General features: G+C 39.5%; 1 protein-coding gene across 6 annotated transcripts in view; it reads right to left on the bottom strand.

Annotated features, from left to right (window-relative positions):
• The window catches only part of LOC127427164 (transmembrane protein 94-like), a 50353-nt gene extending 29861 nt beyond the window's left edge, over window positions 1-20492 (bottom strand). For 3 of the 6 annotated variants that reach the window (XM_051674598.1, XM_051674600.1, XM_051674601.1), the window contains exons 1-7: window positions 20363-20492; window positions 15348-15611; window positions 6421-6543; window positions 6151-6278; window positions 4106-4242; window positions 1868-2076; window positions 158-309 (exon numbers count right to left, since the gene is read on the bottom strand). In XM_051674598.1, the coding sequence (XP_051530558.1) occupies window positions 158-309; window positions 1868-2076; window positions 4106-4242; window positions 6151-6278; window positions 6421-6543; window positions 15348-15371 (773 nt within the window). In that variant the 5' untranslated portion in view covers window positions 15372-15611; window positions 20363-20492. Of the gene's footprint in view, window positions 1-157; window positions 310-1867; window positions 2077-3792; window positions 3912-4105; window positions 4243-6150; window positions 6279-6420; window positions 6544-15347; window positions 15612-19665; window positions 19821-20362 lie in introns of those variants that run through there. The other 3 variants (XM_051674599.1, XM_051674602.1, XM_051674604.1) reach the window with 3 other exon arrangements.
• Window positions 20493-20701: the final 209 nt, after the last annotated feature.

Genomic DNA, 20701 nt, shown 5'->3' with positions numbered 1-20701 from the left:
CATATCAGGTATTGTGGCAACAGAAAATTCTTTCAACAATGTTTAAGTATCTCAACAGAAGCTACTTTGTATAACTTTACTCTATAAAAGTAATCAAACATTTCCATCTAATTTCAGCATAGAAGACAAGTTCTTTCAACTGTACTGAGTTATTAACCTGACATTGTCGAGTATAGGTGTGCGTACCACCCTGAAGAGGCGGTACTGCTGAGGACTGTGGGGGCCCCTCCGTTCATTACCATGTGGGGAAGGGGGAGGGGAGAAGGGCGGAAAAAGGTCTCCTGGCTCCAACACGATGTGTTCGTCATCCTAGTAGCAGAAGATACAGTGACTGAGGAACAGAGTACCACAGAACCCTAGAGAAACATTAACTAATAAACAACAAGTGTTCTCCAAGGCTTCTCTTGGAAAAACTATTTAACCTTTTAGTACAAGAAACATTCTGCACCAAATTATCAAAAAGGTGTAAAACACACTACATGGCCAAAAGTATGAGGGCAGCCCCTTCTAATTAACATGTTTGGCTAAAATGAAGCATACAGCCATGCAATCCTTATCCAGCCTCATCTCATGAACATTAAATGACTGTGGCAACATTTTTGTAAAAAAAATTTTTTTTTTTTACTTTACACATTTGGCCGCAGTTTCCCAGTGAAATGTTCAGTGGGGGGCGCCAAAAGCGAGACATAGTTTTTAAGGTGAATATTAGATGGAGGTTGTAATGAGTTTAGCCGAAACCTAACACTAACCAATAGTGATCTCAAATCAAATGAGAGGTAGGCACAAAACAGACATCCTTAAACCTTAACCAATGCCTAAACCTAACCAATAGGGTCTAAAAACAAAATGAGAAATGAAAACACAATTTCTAAAGCAACCACAACATCTCGTGTCGCTTCTATGACACTCTTGTCTCATGATTCAGCTTGTGTGCTTGACTGGTCTCCAACCACGTACTTCATAGTTCAAAGTCCAACACTCTAGGAGGTGAGCTACGGCCGAATCCAATGACAATGGAATAAGTGTGTAAATGTAGGTGAGTCTGTAATACAAGCATTAAAAGGTATTGTTTTTCAAATGATGCATTACAGTAAGTGTTTCGACATCATAACATAGCAGTGTGTGAGTAATAGTGCAAAAAATACGTGTTCATAAAGTCATAATCAGCCGTTGTAGTCATGATTTGTGTGAAAGTGAATAAAACGCACAGTTGTTGTAGCGCCTCTAGTAATTTCACCAGGAAACTGCGACGAAACGTAGAATATGGCACGCAAAAGTCAGTTTGCAAAAATGTTGTTTTAATAACATTCACTCTATGAGACTAGATTGTCCTTATTAGTAGAATAAGGGGAATACTTTCTCTGTTCCAACATGAAAATGCCCCATGTATAAAGCGAGGTCTATAACTGCTTTACAGATTCTAGGGTGGAATAACTTATCCAGCCTGCACAAAGCCCAATCTCAAACCCCACTGAACCCCTTTGGGATGAATTGGAATGAAATCTGCAATCCAGGTCCATCATCCAACATCAGTGCGGCAATGGGAGCAATCCCTGCAACCATATTCCAAAATCTAGTGGAAAGTTTTCCTAGAAGAGTGGAAGCTGCTATGGCAGCAATGCAAGGACTTGGACCACCTCCCTATTAATGCCCAGGGTTTTGAAATGAAATGTTGAACCTGAAATGTTGTGCCTATAGGTGTGATGTTTAGGCGTCCATACCCTTTTGGTGTGGCTATTTAGTGTAGCATCTTATAGAAGCTTTAATTTTTATTGCAAAATGAGAAATAATAAATGTATTGTTAATAAATCTACACAGTGAATCAAAGACAAATTATTTAATTCAAAATGCAATTCAATTAAATTACCTTGATTCCTCTGAGAGATATAAAGGCTTCCTGGCCTGGTCTTAGAGCAATGACATCACCCTCCACCAGCAGGCTGACAGGCAGATTGACCAGTTGCTCGTCTCTGTATGTCCAGTGCAGTGACCATGAAGGGGAGGTGGGAGTGAAGAGATCAGGGTACAGCGAGGGGGCCCATCTGATTGGATGTCCTGCACTTCTCTCCAAATAATCTGGCAGCACATGAACAAAAGAAAAAGTGAATAACTAAATATTTACTTGATTTCATACAGTGATGTGAAAAAGTGTTTGCCCCCTTCCTGATTTCTCATTTTTTTGCATGTTTATCACACTTAAATGTTTCAGATCATCAAACAAGTTTAAATAATAGTCAAAGATAACACAAGTAAACACAAAATGCAGTTTTTAAATGAAGGTTGTTATTATTAAGGGAAAACAAAATCCAAACCTACATGGCCCTGTGTGAAGAAGTGTTTGCCCCACCTGTTAAAACATAACTGTGGTTTATCACACCTGAGTTCAATTTCTCTAGCCACACCCAGGCCTGATTACTGCCACACCTGTTCTCAATCAAGAAATCACTTAAATAGGACCTGCCTGACAAAGTGAAGTAGACCAAAAGATCTTCAAAAGCTAGACATCATACCGAGATCCAAAGAAATTCAGGAACACATGAGAAAGAAAGTAATTGAGATCTATCAGTCTGGAAAAGGTTATAAAGCCATTTCTAAAGCTTTGGGACTCCAGAGAACCACAGTGAGAGCCATTATCCACAAATGGCGAAAACATGGAACAGTGGTGAACCTTCCCAGGAGTGGCCGGCCGACCAAAATTACCCCAAGAACGCAGTGACGACTCATCCAAGAGGTCACAAAAGACCCCAAAACAACATCCAAAGAACTGCAGCCCTCACTTGCCTCAGTTAAGGTCAGTGTTCATGACTCCACCATAAGAAAGAGACTGGGCAAAAATGGCCTGCATGGCAGAGTTCCAAGACGAAAACCACTGCTGAGCAAAAAGAACATTAAGGCTCGTCTCGTTTTTGCCAGAAAACATCTTGATGATCCCCAAGACTTTTGGGAAAATACTCTGTGGACTGACGAGACAAAAGTTGAACTTTTTGGAAGGTGTGTGTCTCCTTACATCTGGCGTAAAAGTAACACCGCATTTCAGAAAAAGAACATCATACCAACAGTAAAATATGGTGGTTGTAGTGTGATGGTCTGGGGCTGTTTTGCTGCTTCAGGACCTGGAAGACTTGCTGTGATAAATGGAACAATGAATTCTGCTGTCTACCAAAAAATCCTGAAGGAGAATGTCCGGCCAACTGTTCGTGACCTCAAGCTGAAGCGAACTTGGGTTCTGCAGCAGGACAATGATCCAAAACACACCAGCAAGTCCACCTCTGAATGGCTGAAGAAAAACAAAATGAAGACTTTGGAGTGGCCTAGTCAAAGTCCTGACCTGAATCCTATTGAGATGCTGTGGAGTGACCTTAAAAAGGCAGTTCATGCTCGAAACCCTCCAATGTGGCTGAATTACAACAATTCTGCAAAGATGAGTGGGCCAAAATTCCTCCACAGCACTGTAAAAGACTCATTGCAAGTTATCGCAAACGCTTGATTGCAGTTGTTGCTGCTAAGGGTGGCCCAACCAGTTATTAGGTTTAGGGGGCAAACACTTTTTCACACAGGGCCATGTAGGTTTGGATTTTGTTTTCCCTTAATAATAACAACCTTCATATAAAAACTGCATTTTGTGTTTACTTGTTATCTTTGACTAATATTTAAACTTGTTTGATGATCTGAAACATTTAAGTGTGACAAACATGCAAAAAAATAAGAAATCAGGAAGGGGGCAAACACTTTTTCACACCACTGTATATGTGACTCACTTAGGTAAGATGTCATTTAAAAGAAATAGTTCACCCAAAAATGAAAATTCTGTCATCATCTACCCTCATGATGTACCCTTTTGACAGCCCGTGGTCACTGTCTGCTGTCATTGCATGGAAAACAGCTGTGACAGCATTCTGCAAAACCTCTCCCTTGTGTTTCATGGATGAAAAAAAGTTATATGGATTTGGAATGACAAGAGGATGAGAAGTGAAGACATAATTTTCATTTTTATGTGAAAAAACACAAATCCCACTCCTACTCATATCAAAAAAGTATTTAGCATTACACAAAATTTTCAAGGAAATGAATAGATGATCCACATCCCTTTCTGAAGCATGCTCACCATTTAGCTGCGAGATGATGGATTTGAGCCTCCGCACCATCTCACTCGTACGTAGCCTCTGCTGCTGCCCAATGAGGAAGAGGTTCAACAGCAGGAGGAGGAAGAGTGCACCCGCGTTCGCCAACACTATGCCCTGACTGATATGAGGCATGAAAACGAGGGCTCAGCCTGGACTTATAGTGCAATTCAGCTAAGGTTTAGGTGGAAATATGTGATGATGTTTCATAATCTTAATTATGCACTATGCATTTCAAAAAGTAACAGTAATTTGGTAACAAGTCGATACTGAAACAAAAAATATGTAACAATACCAGTTCTTCTACAGTACAGGTAGTGTCGAGTACTCAATCCGGTACCTGCATGCTGTGTGATTAACAATACCCCTTTTCAAATGTCCACATATGCATATATATGTGTGGTATATATATCTGTGGTACATGCTGTAATGCAGCTGCTCACATGAACAGTCAAATGCACATCATAGTCAAAAAATGCCCATCCGGTGAGGTATTCGTGTAAACGGGTCTTATGTGAATGCAAACAGGTGTCAAAGTATGGGATTTGTGCATTAGATAGTGCAAATGCAGCCTAATAGATCTGCCACTGTCTATTGTGCTGTTAATATTAATCAAACAACAATATTGAAAATGCAAAGAGAAAACACTCACTGCTCTTCATTTATTTCTTTGTTTTCTATTACTATGTACTTAGTTTTTTTTATATACTTAATTCTTTAATATTATGACCATTTACTTGAATAACTTGAAGCAATGTTTACTTAATTGAGAAACACTTAAAGGGATAGTTCATTGAAATTAAAATTCTCTTATCATTTACTCACCCTCATGCCATCCCTGATGTGTATGACTTTCTTTCTTCTGCAGAACACAAACAAAGATTTTTAGAAGAATAACTCAGCTCTGTAGGTCCATACAATGCAAGTAAATGGTGACCAGAACTCAGAAGGTCCAAAAAGGACATGAAGGCAGCATAAAACTAATCCATATGACTCTAGTGGTTAAATCCATTTCTTCTGAAGCAATGTGATAGGTGTAGGTGAGAAACAGATCAATATTTAAATCCTTTTTTACTATAAATCTCCACCTTTGACCAGGCCAAATCCAGTACGTTGCTGAATGTGGAAGTGAAAGTGTAGATTTCCAGTAAAAAACTGGGCCAATTGGTTGCTTAGGAAGCCTGACTGGAGACACTTGGCATGTCCCTTTTGGACTTTTAAAATTCTGGGTCACCATTCACTTGCATTGTATGGGCCAACACATTTGAAATATTCTTTTAAAAATCTTTGTTTGTGTTTTGCAGAAGAAAAAGTAATGCACATCTGGGATGCATGAGGGTAAGTAAATTATGAGAATTTTCATTTTTGGCTGAACTATTCCTTTAAAGGCAACGTGACATAACTTAAATTTAATATGTTAATATTTATTTAGAATATTAGCTATTTTTGCTGTGGTATCAAAATTGGTATTGAGAACCATGACATTGCACTAGCATAGGTACCGGCTACTGAATTCGTGACAACCCTGTTATGCGCTTACAGTTTCAATTGTAAAATCAAAACTTTTTTGTATCATTACTTTTCACATTATGTCAGAATTTCCATAATTACTAAAATTAATATTGGGAGATTCTACTCTGATCCGCTCTCAAATCGTCCTCAGACTGATTTGTTTCTAAAGCTTACAACACCAAAATGGATCATTATGCATCTTTGTTGGTAATAATAATGAAATACATTATCACAATTCAATACATTGATTCACCTTTGCGCTTGCAAAATGTAAGGAACAACAGAAATCAAACAGAAACCTGTACAGATACCAGTTTACCTTTAAGTGTTGAAGCTGCTGTGAATTTAGTTATTTTTACATGGAATCACAAGGGTCAAGTGGGAGAAGTTGGAGCTTTCATAAAAAGTTCCTAACTTGTTACTTGTTATTATGAGTTTGACAAAGACAAAAAAAATGTACTAGTCAGAAACTCACAATTATGATAATTGACATGGTGTGAATGCAGCATATACACACCTGCCCTTTGGCTGACTGCCATGACAACACAACAGTCCAACCACCACAACCAGTGTGAGAACAGCTCCCGGCCAATGGAAGCATGAGTGCCGGTTGTCATGGTGAAGGAAGCTCTTAGCCCACAGCTCCTGTATACCAGAAATAAATACCAAAAAATACAACCAAAAAAAAAAAAAAAAAAAAACAATCACGATTTTCCAACATTCTGGTTAAATTAAGATTCCATAATCTGGCGCTAATAAACAAAAAAGGCAATGAATCTCGACAAACCCGTATGGTGGATCTGCGCCTGATACATTTTTGGTGTTGCCCCAGTAAGTTTGTTAGTTGGTCCCGTAGGGTGCACAGAGCCTGAGCTGTGGACAGTCCCAATGGAGTCACCTCCTCCTCCTCCTAGAGCAAAACCAACCAACCACCCAAACCCAATCAGACCGCATGACAAAATACAGTAATTTAAGTCACAGAGGAAATACAAAGCCTCTATAATGCGCTTGTTAAAGGATTTTCCAGGTTCAATACATGATAGGGTCTAACGACAGCATCTGTGACATGCTGTTGATTACCACAGACAACAAACAAAAAACTTGTTTACAGTAATGCCCTTTAAATGACAGCCTATGGGGCATTCGGGGGAGTCTTAAAGCAGAAATGAGAAGCTTGTATTTTGGTTAAAGCACTTTTATTAATTTGTTCATTCAAAAATGTGTTTTATTTAAGCTGGAAGGTCTAAATCATACTTTTAGTGATGGGACTAGTCTATATCTAGGTCTAGGCAGACGTTTTACCATCATATTTCCAGTGGGTGGAATTTGTTCCATGTAAACAGTGCTTTATGAATAGTTATGTCTTGTCTCTTTCTAGTATCCTTGAATGTACTACGTAAAAGTTTCATAGTTTATCGGCTTTACATGGTCATGACAGGAGCTGAAAGATTGGACATTTAACTTTGCACAGAAAACGTAATTAAGCGATTCTAACACAGTCAAAGTAAAGTCTTGTGGCTATCCTTTCGAAACAGTATGTATTTAAACATTTAATATGGTTCAATACCATGCCCAAAAGTAGGGCTGGGCGGTATGGCGACATACAGTATACTGTGGCAATGGTATAATGTGTCAAACAGTGGACATTTTTCTATTCCACGTACATCGCGATAAGTTAATATCTGTGTGCACAATGCTCCACATGGCTACACGTGAGAGTGAGAGAGATGAACAAACATGGAGAAAGATGGGACAACTCCAAACCAAGTCAAATGCAGGAGGACTAATTTATTTTTGCAATAAAAGGTGCCGTTTTCTCACGGTCTCAAAGAGCGCTGTCTCTGCTATAGAACATCATAACATCATGAGGTAAATCAAGTCACTATCCCTTGTCTTTATAGGCAAATCAAGTCACTATCACTTGTTGTGGTTAACTTTATACACCAGTTCTGACTCTTTTTACCGAAAGTGCTGAGGGAACACACACAGACACTGCAACTCAAGCCTAGTTAGGCAACAAGATTGCTCAAAAAGGCCTAATATGGTCAAAAAAGAAAACATAAGTCTCTTTCTCTCTCCCATCTGACACATTTGGCTATCCTACCAGTATTTATGGAGTGGATCTGTGGGATGCTTGGGGTCCTTTTGTAGTAGATGAGGCCCGCGCCGCTATAAATAAACATTATGCTTTCCCACATCCAGAGACTGAGTGCCTGCACTAAATTCAAAAACCTCCTTGCTGAGCGAGCATCTCTCACACATCAACAAGCATGGATTTATCATCAGCTCACATATGGATGCATGCAGTAACGCTCGCTGGTCCATTATTTAGAGCTGGGGTACTCGAGTTCAGACTCGGCCATTCGCCAGAAACACTCTGCCGCTCTCATCCAGAAATATCAATAACATAAGTACACTTTAAAAAGTATGTTCCCCAACTCTGCAATTTATTAAATAGAACATGTTTTTTCAGACTTGCGCTTACTACGCAGTCAATTCTAACTAGACTATATCGAGACAAAATCGAATTTACTACGTATCATTGACATTTAAACTAATATGACGGATGAAACAGACCATAGATGGAAATTGTACAACTCACAAATTTGTAGCGCAACCTCTATGTGTTACCTGTAAAGCTGGCACTTGCGTTTCAATGGCAAAAAATCTGAAAATACAATGAAGAACACAAGTGAGGGGAGAAGTCTCTATTCACCTATCCATACTAAATATAATGTGAAAAGAACAAAGCGTCAGCCCAAGGTGAGTTTGATCTTGACTTTAGGGAAGTAGGCTACATCTGGACACAGCAGGAGGACTGAAAAGTGTGAAGTGTAGTACTGTAGTATATAAATATTTTTTTAAATGGTATCTGATCTTTTCTGTTTTTATTTTCTGTTGTTGTATTTAATTTTATGGGGATTATTAAATGTTTTAATATTACCATTTATTAAATGAATTAAACACATTAAATGTATTTAATTAATTACATTATATGTATTTCACCCATAACTTTAGATAAAACTAAACTAAATTGCATGGACAAATTGAAAATGAAGTAGAAATAAAAACTAAATTAAAATTCAAAATAATAATAACTCTGGTTGTAATGACTAACACAGCATTCACTTTCTTTAGTCTTATGTTTGATTGGAGGGGAAAAGCAACAAACATTTGAAATGTCAACAGAACGCAATAAGAAGTGTGTTGAAGGACAGTTTTGTCTTAATACACCTAAAGCATATGCTTTCATTCTGAAACCACTTTGAAATTTGTTCAGCAGGATACTAATCATTCTTTTTTGCATTTATATTGACAAATTGTTTTTCTTGGTTGTGAAGGTTAAAATAACCTTAAAATATTGATGTTTAGATTATGGTTACAATTTTAATTCAGATATAATTCTTGAACAGATTCTTTCGGACTCAGCCAGCTATGGACTCGATCTCGAGTCCGACTCGGCCCCTTTTGGACTCGGACTCAACACTACCATTATTGGGAAACCACTCAAGATCCTGAAAAGTAGGGTGACCAGATTCCTGCTTGTGGAAAACGGGACAGCCCCCTCCCAGCAAAAATTACATTGACGTATCCTTACCTAGATGCAGGTTACCTAGATCTGTAACTGTTGTCACCTTGTACTTTTCACTGGCAGCAATTTTTCAGTTTATTGTAAAATGCAGAGCAGTCCAGTCCAAAATTAAGACGTACGAAAAGCATTGCCTTCATGACTGTTACACTTAGTCGAGATTTATCCGGTGTCCATGCTGCGTTCATTAATGAGAACACACACTCCACAGATGCAGATGTCCCAGGCAGGCATAAAACAAACACCATGACCTTGGCTAAGACTTTGAAGTTGATGGTCTTGCTCTCCAGCTCACAAAAAAAGTCTGTCCATCTCTCAGACGTGGCTGTCTTGTTCATGTTCCACTGATGCGATGAGTGACAATGTTTTCGCGCAAGCCCACTCATCAAAGAGCATGGTTTCGTCAATCAAACTGAGAGCAGGGATTCTGGAGTAGAAGTGTTCGAGGCTGCTCTGAATGTCTTTCCACTCTGGAGGCTCTCTCAGGAGGGCCCACTCAAGTTTTTCTGTGTTCTCCAATGAGCGGCTCCAATTTTGGAGGTAATCTAACGATGCTAAATAAAAGTTTCACATTGCATAAAAGAAATCATCTGCTCGCATGTCACCAGCTTCAACCAGGGCATCCAACTGCTTTTTAATGTCAGAGGGTATGAATGATTCTTCCAGCCTGGCCTGCAAGACTTTTCTCAGGTCATGAATGTGCAGAGCCACTTCTATGGCTGATATGTGGTCTTGCTCAACTATCTCCAGTGCACGGTTAGAAGTGGCTGTTTGCTTGAGTGCGAAGCCAATCCAAAGTTTAGTGCAAGGATTACTGAAAATGTCTCTTAGAAACTTTGGGCATTTTTCTTGAGAAAGTATGCACGCAGACCAATGAAAATGTGTAGTATTCTTTCAAGAGCAGGACCAAGAGAGAAGAAACATGAGTTGCCATGCTGCAGTAATTTCTGATAGTCCAGCTGCATGAAAGCAATTACGTTGCATATGACAGCTTCAGATTTGGTGTGGGCAGAAGAAAATTTTGGATCATACAATTTCTTGATCAATTTTGCAGTGCAGTCAGCCGACTGAAAACTATGGCTGTGCACAACAGAATGATAAGCAAAAAGTCCTTCACTTGCGTGCACCTTGTCAGATTTGGAACTTTGCTTCACAAAAAAAAAATAAATAAAAAAAAAATCGCTATTACTTGGTGTGGCACACTAACTTTTAGCAGCATCCACATGCTTTTTTGTATGAACATGCTGTGCAGTGTCGGTGTGGCCTCCATGGGCGATGGAAAAGCGAGCTCCACAAATCTCACACCTCACTTTACTAGGCTCTGTCTGTGACTCCTTTTTTAGAAATGTAAACTCTTTTTGAAGATCCTCATTAAATGTACATGCACGCTTCCTTGACATTTTCCAGCTGCAATTTCATCTGTGTGCTCTTTCAAACTGACTCTTCCATCAGTTCACTAACTGGACATCCACTGATGGGGGATTGTGATTGGATAGTTTAATCCAATGATGTACTTCAAATAACACGGTGTTATTATATTTGTTTTACAAGCCGTATCCTTGGCTACCTTTAGAATTCTACGATTAGAATACTCATGTGACAGAGAAAGCTGCATAGGCGATAGAGAAATTTTAGGAGAGAGGAAATACGGGACAAAACATGATTTTTTCAGAATAAGCTGGGACACTAGAAATAATGCTTAAATACAGGACTGTCCCGGGAAAAACGGGATGTCTGGCCACCCTACTGAAAAGTGCATCACACAATCAAGCTCAGAGCCGAAAGGAGTTCATATGCATTAACAGTATGGCACTCTCACCAGTTCACGGTACTCAGGATTAATCACACACAACAACAGATTAAAGTCTTCCACGCAAAAGCTAAATGTTGCTTCTCGGACAGCCGAGTCCAAACAAGTGGTGTTACTAGACTTGGGTTGAAGAGGCTGTAGCCCTGATTCTATTCTGGATAGCCCAGAATGTTTTAGAGACAATAGGACTCAACAATCAGTACATGTACATGCACTTGAATGAATCCCTCAATCCACAGCCTAACCTGGAAGGCTGATATCACTGTTAATGTTAGCCATGATTTGTGTGTCAGCAGATGAAAATGATTAATAATACTTACATTCTCTATAATTTAACTGAGCCTACATCCAAATCCTGACGAGAACCATATTTTCCATGTGTGTAAGGATATGCGTGACATTCAACAAGGATGCAGTTAATGCACAAAAGAACGCACGTCCAAATTTCTATTCTTCTAATTCATATACAGCCCATTTGCTTGACCAACTTATTATGAATGTGCTGTGTTTGTTTATATCACCAGTGCATGAAGGAATGGACTATGTACACTATATAATAGGATGCAGATGGTGCAATAACCGGAGAAGAACCTCCGAATTAAACTGCACTTGACCCAGCTCATTTGCGTGTTGTGCGAGCAATTTCGCCAAACCCACTTGAGCATAGTTGTAGAGTTGTGTGTGTGTGCAACTCATGCTTGCTAGAAAATACCAAAACTTCATGGCCATGCCCACTGACTTTGCGCCCATGACTTAAAATAAACGTTATTCATGGCAGCTCCATCTTTGATTTTTAATAGGAATGACAACAAGGCTGTGAGGGATAGATGTACAGTCTCTTCAATGGACTGTACTGCAGTTTAAAGTGTTTTTGTATCGCTCCATGGACAAAACATTGAAAAATATCTTTCTAAGAACATTCAGTAGACAAAAAACTCCAGACAACACGAGTTGTGGAAAATCAGATGTGATCAAGGAGCTTTTTACAGCTTTATACCATGCGTGCCATTGAAGAGATGGTAAGTCTATCCCTCACAGCCTCATTGTCATTCCCATTAAAAATCAAAGATGGGGGCCTGGGTAGCTCAGCGAGTAAATGTGCTTTTACTCGCTCAGCAAGTAAAAAGCTCAAATTCCCAATGTGCTTTTAAGTCCTCGTGGTCGCGTAGTGATTTGCCTCAGTCCAGGTGGTGGAGGACGAATCCCATTTGCCTCCGTGTCTGAGATCATCAACCCACACATCTTATCACGTGGCTTGTTGAGCGCGTTGCCACGGAGACAGTGCGTGTGGAGGCTTCACGCCATCCACCACGGCAACCACGCTCAACTCACCACGCGCCCCACCGAGAACGAACCATATTATAGCAATCACGAGGAGGTTACCCCATGTGACTCTACCCTCTCTAGCAAACGGGCCAATTTGGTTGCTTAGGAGACCTGGCTGGAGTCACTCAGCACGCCCTGGGATTCAAACTAGCGAACTCCAGGGGTGGTAGCCAGCGTCTTTACCACTGAGCTACCCAGGCCCCCGAAATGTAACTTTTAATTTACTTCAGTTTCACTGGACTGTTCAAAGAGACTTCAAGAGATTCAAACTAAAGACCTTCATAACCTAAAGCAACTATCATACCACTTTACCTACCATGTATCAGCATACAAATGAATTATTTACACTTGTAGGTAGCTTTGCTTTATGACATGGCACTAATGGCCTAAACCCTATGTCTAGCCCCGCCCCTGGCATAAACAAATGACAACCAACTCAGTTTGTCACAGGAAGTGTGCACAGATCCACTCACTTTATCCTTCCAGAACCAGGTCCCATTTTTCAGAATCATGGTTGCTCCTAGTCCCTCTGTGGCCAACAGACTGTTCAGAGTCCAGCTCTATGTGTGACTGGTGTGTGTGTGTGTGTGCTAGTTGGAGAGGAGTTTGCAGGGTGAATATGGTTGGGATAATGTATGCTGCTGTTTCAGCACCAGTCACACACTGGTGCTGAAGGGGGGGGACAGTCTGGACAGACAGTCTCTGCGCATTCAACTGTCTGCTTTGGGTGCGTCCTAGCCACCCTGCTGTAGTCTGCCAGCTAAAAAAGCTTTGCTCACTAAAATCAATGTAATTGTCTATAGAAAGGATGAACAATTCTTTCAAATGGTAACAGTGTGCAGACCGAGAAAAGGTCTGCTGAAACAATTAAGCTAAAGGAGATTGAACCAAAAAGGAGATTTTGTGAATTCTGGCTTTAATTAGCCTGAGAGCTTTGCAGAGGCAGCTGCGACAAGCAGTCTGAAAAGAAAAAGAATAAAAGGGTGTAAAATTAAAATGCAAAGCGAGAGGGGTTGGCAGGCAACAGAATTAGAGTATGAAGTGAGGGATTGAGGGATGGCAGGACATAGAGGGGAAAATGGAGCCCTGACAGAATCAAAAGTGTGGTGTGCCCTCACTGCCCCTCCAGGCATTCATCCATTCCAGCTAACACAGCAGTTTACGATCCTAGAAATGATAGGGTGGGGCAGGACTGGGAGCATCCTCACTGAACTGCACTTCCTCACTGAAACTTACAAAAGGTTCTATTTACAAACCTCACTGTTCATTAGAGATGCTTCCAAAGGCAAGCATAATACTATTGCTCATACTTTGAACAAACCTCTAACCCTACATGTAAATCATCCTGCAGCATTAGTGGCTGTTCACACCAAAGGAGTTTTGCGACCATCTGGGTATTTTTTCCTATGTAAACGTGCTAGACGCATGCTAGGGGTAGGCGATATGACCAAAATCTTATATCACGATATGAGTAATTTTATATCACGATAACAATATATATTTATCACAATATAGTAATTTTTTCTGGAAACTCAATAAAACTTGGTTAAATTTTTGTTTATTTTTTTTTATCCCCTTTTCTCCCCAAATTGGAATACCCAATTCCCAATACTTAGTAGGTCCTCGTGGTGGCACGGTTACTCACCCCAATCCGGGTGGTGGAGGACAAGTCTCAGTTGCCTCCGCTTCTGAGGCAGTCAATCCGCGCATCTTATCATGTGGCTCGTTCTGCATTACACCGCGGAGACTCCCAGCATGTGGAGGCTCATGCTAATCTCCGCGATCCACGCACAACCTACCACTTGCCCCATTGAGAGCTAGAACCACTAATCAGGAGTCGCGTCCACGAGGAAGTTAACCCATGTGACTCTACCCTCCCTAGCAACCAGGTCAATTAGGTTGCTTAGGAGACCTGGCTGGAGTCACTCAGCACACCCTGGATTCGAACTCGCGACTCCAGGAGTAGTAGTCAGCGTCAATACTCGCTGAGCTACCCAGGCGCCCAAAACTTGGTTAATTAAATAATGTAATGCCTATATTTGGAACATCCAGTCAGTGAATTAAATACTTCATAAATGAAAACTACTCATATAATTTTCTCTTCATTCTAAAGAAAAAAACACTAACACAACATAATGCTCAATTTCACATGATGCCACATTTCAGTCAGTTATGTTGTTGACCTATTATTAACATAAAATTTTATATATAAAAAAGATCTCCTCAAAGCAATGCAACTAAGAAAATAATACATAGGTAAAAAAATACCTAACGAAAATAACACCTAATTAAAAATAAACACCACTTGCAAAAAACAATTCTTCATGATATTCTTTAGCATGATTCATTTTGAGGTGATAAAACAGATTTCTAGTATTACCACAAGTGATATTCATCGCACAACAGTTTGCAATTCATACCCTTCTAAGTCTCACGGTAAGCCCTGCCCACTGATAAATACATTCACGCCATGCACATGGAAGTTTACATATCGTGATATACCCAATATAGCAAAATCTCTATCGACTGACACTTTATATGGTTGCTACGATATATTTCGTCATAATGCCCAGCCCTAACGCATGTCTTGTTCTACTGACCGGGGACGGTTCTAGGGTCAGTGGATATTCAGGGCTTAGCCCACACATCTGTGGATACATATGGTGCCCTTCTTTGATGAAATATCAGAATAATATACACTTTATAATAAAAGTTTTTATGTTACATCTGTAGGGTGTGATGATATATAGTAGCCTATATCTTTAATTATGACTGAAACTAAAAGGTCCACAAACCTTTGACTCAGCCTCAGATACGCTCAAAGATCATACGTTGCGTGTTTGTGCATTTAGAGCACACTATAATTTTACATTCTACATAGGTATAAAGTGTAGGTATTAAGAAACTGAATATAATGGCCCTGAACACTGTCTGAGTGCTCTAAGTCTAGTAAACACTTTCAGCTTTAAGAAGAATCTCAATAACTTACCTGTTTCTTATCCTGTAGCTCCATGGCAACCACTGTCTCTCACCATACTCTGTTGAGATGCCCAGAGCTGGTAGTCACGGTCGACGCTTGTCCCAATTCCAGTCCTGCTGGCAGAGAAAGGCAACTGTGGCCCCCAGCTCCAAGTTGCTACACCTGCGGGCACTGCCAGTCTGAGAGGAGGCAGTCAGTGCTGTAGTTGATGATGCCCAGGGAGCTGAAGTCAGTGAGAGGGTGTGGCTTCTCTCTTCTTACATTCAAGGGGATCTGATTTGGGGGAAAACGATTGTTAAGAGAGTTCAGTCAGGACAACTCTCTGAAAGACTTCTCTGAAAGCATGTTAATGTGGGTATGCTGATAGGATATTGGTCTTGGCGGACTAGATCTGCTAACGCTGCTGATGCTGCAGAGCAAGTACGGAGACTTACTACTGCTAGCAAATGCACATACACATACGGAGTTAGCATGTGGACATGCTGCTGCACAATTAGACAAAACACAAGACATGCTGCTTCGAGCATGTATGGAATGCGCTCCACAAACAGTCAATACAAACAATCCCCATGTTCAACCCCAATTCCAAAAAAGTTGGGAAAGTATGCAAAATTACAATAAAAACAATTACACCATGTAAAAACAAAGAGTGATTTGTAAATCTTTTCACCCTGTGCTGTATCGAAAGCACTACAACAACACATTATCTGATGTTTTACCTTGTGAATTTAATTTTTTTTTTTGAAAACATACACTAATTTCAAATCAGATGATAACAACACACCCCAAATTAGTTGGGACAGTCGAGTGTTTACTACTCTGTAACATCAACATTTCTTCTAATAACACTTATTAAGCATTTGGGCACTGAAGACACAAGTTGGTTAAGTTTTAATTGGAATTTTCCCCCATTCGTCCATTACGTAGGTCTTCAGTTGCACAATTGTGCAGGGCCTTTGTTGCCGTATTTTGCGTTTCATAATGCGCCACACATTCTCAATTGGAGACAGGTCAGGACTGCAGGCAGGCCAGTCTAGCACCCACACTCTCTGCTTACACGGCCATGCACTTGTAATTCGGGCAGTATGTGGTTTTGGGTTGTCCTGCTGGAAAATGCAGGGACGTCCCTGGAAAAGACGGTGCATGGATGGCAGCATATGTTGTTCCAAAATTGTACATATCTTTCTGCATTAATTGTGCCCTCACAGATGTGCAAGTTACCCATGCCGTGGGCTCTGACACACCTCCACACCATGACAGACACTGGCTTTTAGACCTGAAGCTGATAACAGCTTGGATGGTCCTTTTCCTCTTCGGTCCAAAGAACACAATGGCTGTTCTTTCCAAAAACTACTTGAAATGTGGACTCTTCAGACCAAAAACACAGTTCCACTGTTCTACTTTCGCGTTACCGTGGAGACGTAGCGTGAATGGAGGCTTCGCGCTATTCTCCGCGGTAACGCACTCAACAAGCCACATGATAAGATGTGCGGACTGATGGTCTCAGACGCGGAGGCAACTGAGATTTGTCCTCCGCCACCCGGATTGAGGCGAGTCACTACGCCACCACGAGGACTTAGAGCGCATTGGGAATTGGACATTCCAAATTGAAAAAAAAGAATTGGGTTTTTGTCTTGCCATTTACGCACTGAGATTTGACCAGATTCCTTGAAACTTTTAACTATAGTGCACTGTAGAGGGTGAAACGCCCAAAATCCATCCAATTTGTTTTTGGGGAACATTGTTCTCAAAGTGCTGGATTATTTGCTGAAGCATCTCTTAGCAAATTGACAAACTGAACGATCCTTGCCCTTTTAGAGGATCCTAACACAGTATACAGTACTATGACACAATTTCCTCACCTGTTTAACATCGCCTTGTTATTTCAACTCGTCAAATTGTTATTAGTCATAAATTGCCCCGTCTCAACTTTTTTGGAGCCTGTTGCAATCAACTGATTTGAAATTACTGTACATTTGGGAGAAGAAAAAAAAGCAATTAAATTCACAAGGTAAAATATCACATAATGTGAAGTTGTAGTGCTTTCAATATAGCAAAGGGGGAATATTTACATTTTATCCAAAGCGACTTACAGTGCACTTATTACAGGGACAATTCCTCTGGAGCAACCTGGAGTTAAGTGCCTTGCTCAAGGACACAATGGTGGTGGCTGTGGGGATTGAACCAGCAGATTACCAGTTATGTGCTTTAGCCCACTACGCCATTTACAAATCACTTTAATAAGAATTCCTTTAATTCGGACATTTCATTACATCTTATTTAAAATAGTGTTTACATGACAAAAGATTTCCAATTACTACAGGCACATGCAATGATGGACTGGCCATCTGGCCCACCATGCATTTTCCCGGTGGACTGGTCGAGCATTGGGCCATCAGTTACCCCAGTCTTATTTATTAAGCGCTGCCATTTACTGCTGTGCATGGAAAACACCAACTACTCCAAAAGTATGTTGAAACGTCGCTAGCTGATTAAACCGCGTAGCGCAAAAGCCGAATGAGACTGGCCCTCCTGCGCAACGCATACACTGGCCGCCGTCCGATAGCCGAGTAGGACTGGCCCTCCCGTGCAGCTCTTCCAGGTTTTCAGATATGAAAACCTGAAAGGTTCCATGCAAAGCTCATTGAAACAGATTAAACTGCCCCGACATTCTAAACAGCAGTGATGAGGTAAACAGGAAAACATTGTGTCATTCACAATAGTAATTACCTTCTTTTCAATCCACACATCACCATTCTTATTGCATTGCAGTTAGTAACACTAACTGTAGAAACTATGGAGTTTTGGCAGAAATATTTGAAATATATGTCACTTTAAATATAATTATACTAAATATTGTACATTAGGGGAACATGTAATTTTTATGGCATTTTTTTTATAGTCTCTACATGGATATTTTTTTTTCATCATTTTAAATTCCATAGTTTGTTTTTTAGAAACCATTACAAGTGGTAATAAGGATCATGGTTTTACCTTTGATCACCATGTTCTTACTAATACCACAGTTAAACTCTGGATACTATGCAAGAACTGTGGTAAATTATCATAAGGGCAAGAGCAAAGGACAATTTAAAAAGAGCTTTAAAGCCTGGACCACCGTGAATTAAGGATGAAGCTATGGGTCTTTCCTCTGTAAATATGTTCAGTTCTAATTAACTTTAATGGAAAAAATGTTAATTCAATAATTAAGATCCTGATGAAAGAGAAATCAGTTAAGAAGTCCTACTGTCACAGCCTAACATAGATTACTGTTTACAGATTTTATTGCTGTTAATTTAAGTAAATTCACATCTACCTTCCAATCGAATTATGCAGTAATAATAATGATATCTGCATTTGCTATTCAATAATAATATCACTATATACAATATTATCAAACCTAAATTATTATTTAAATTAGTTGAAGGTCTAAAATTAGTTCACAAGAGAAAGTTAATTGCCAACAATCTAAAAAAGAAAAAACGAAAAAATGTTTGGCTTATTCTTTAGAGACAGGTAAACATAATCAATAAACCCGTAAGCTAACCTACCTGTCTTCATGAGTCTAAATTGGCTCATTAACCACCATTGTCAAAAAGAATACCAAAATACTTTAATTTTAATCTTATAATTCTAGAAACAGCACATTTAGATAGGGGAGATGGTTTAAACTGATTTATAAAGGCAACTGTAGGGTACAACAGGGCTAAAGTCACTCCTTAAGGAAAATTCACTTTTGTCATGGTCACAAAATTTATCAAGGTAAATAAAAAAAAATAAAAAATGATTTATTTTTATTGAATATTGATGGAGCAATATAATTTGTGTGAAAAGAAATAAGAGCGGAAGGTTGTTTTGATTAAAACTCAGTTTTAAAAAGAAAGGTGGTAAGCGAGCCTTTTACCCAACACATGGGGTAAAAGGCCCCTAGGGGGTTCAAAGTGATATTGTGCAGAACAGACACAGGGACAATAGTTATAGTGCAAAATTTGTCAACTAATGCAAATCATTTTGAGACAGCAAGATGCTTTTTGGAGTAACAAATTAAGATGATGCTTACTCAAAATAACTACTTCAGAAAAAGTCAACCATTTCCTGTTAATTTCAAACACATTTGGCATTTTATTATATCTCAAGTATTCTATAAACAAACTAATCTCTGTTGTGATTGGATGAGTCAATGTGAGCCCACTTTGAACATCTTTTGTAGCAAATCTATTCACCCCACTTTAAAAAACAAACAAACAATGTGTTTTAATATATATATATATATATATATATATATATACACACATTAAAAATTAGATCAAATTGCCTCAAAATCAACCTTTAGACATGCCATGCAGTGGACTCATGGATCAGGAATATTTAGCAGCGCATAGTCACAAACAGGTGTTTAGGAAAGTCCTCTGGTAGTTTCTGTTGCTATTTAGTGTTTTGGGAGAAAATAAAATCAAGAAGAGCCTTTAGCCCTGTTGTACCCTATAAGAAAAAAAAAAAAAAAAGGTGAGTGGTCATGCCACCCAAAACAGATTTCATAAGACTTTGTAAACTGTAATATCAACAGAGAATTCATGTACAAAGTCTTAACTTTAAAACCACAATAATTATAACAGTTTTGTAGACATATTTTTTCAGAAAATATTCAATTGCCATTGAGACCACAACAGAGAGTACTTGACAAGTCAGTGGTTAGAGCAATTTAAAACTGAAAGTAACAGGTAGCATCGACATGTCATAAGTACTATATTTCCACAGCATTGCTGGATTTATCCTAAATAATGTGAAAGACGGCTCCCATTTTCCATGTTGATCATGCAAAGACATGCAAGCGATTGATAAAACCTTGCTATCAAAGTATTAAAATTGTTACATTTACAATCATTAATGCATACACATTACAACATTTATTATAATATAAACAGCTGGTTGGGTTTTACAGAGGTGGTCTAGGGGTTAAATGATGCCATGCTGATTACGTGAAACCGGATGCCAAAAAGACAACAAAAACAACGTTTACTTACGTTATAGATGTGCAACATCAACCACTTGCAAGTGTCATCATCAATTACCAAGAATGTTAAAAAAAAAACAAATAATATTCGCCTCAAAATCTTTAGACTCACTCCCTGGTGACGGCCATGTTAATGGCTCGAAGGGCGGGGTATTTCCGTACAGGGGCAAAGTTGTGGAATCTAATTGGACAGTGTTGTCAAAAGGGTGGGGTTTAGTTTATTTTGACATTTGTGATTGGTCAGTATGAGGCGGCAGGTAATCGGCATACAGAAGACTGACTCGAAGGGGGCGCCTTTGCTCAAGTGTTCGGCAGAGATTCTTTTAATAAATGGATAACCTCCGCGGTT

Source organism: Myxocyprinus asiaticus, chromosome 36 (genome assembly GCF_019703515.2).
Source record: "Myxocyprinus asiaticus isolate MX2 ecotype Aquarium Trade chromosome 36, UBuf_Myxa_2, whole genome shotgun sequence".
NCBI lineage: Eukaryota > Metazoa > Chordata > Actinopteri > Cypriniformes > Catostomidae > Myxocyprinus > Myxocyprinus asiaticus.
This window is presented reverse-complemented; position numbering and strand designations above follow the sequence as displayed.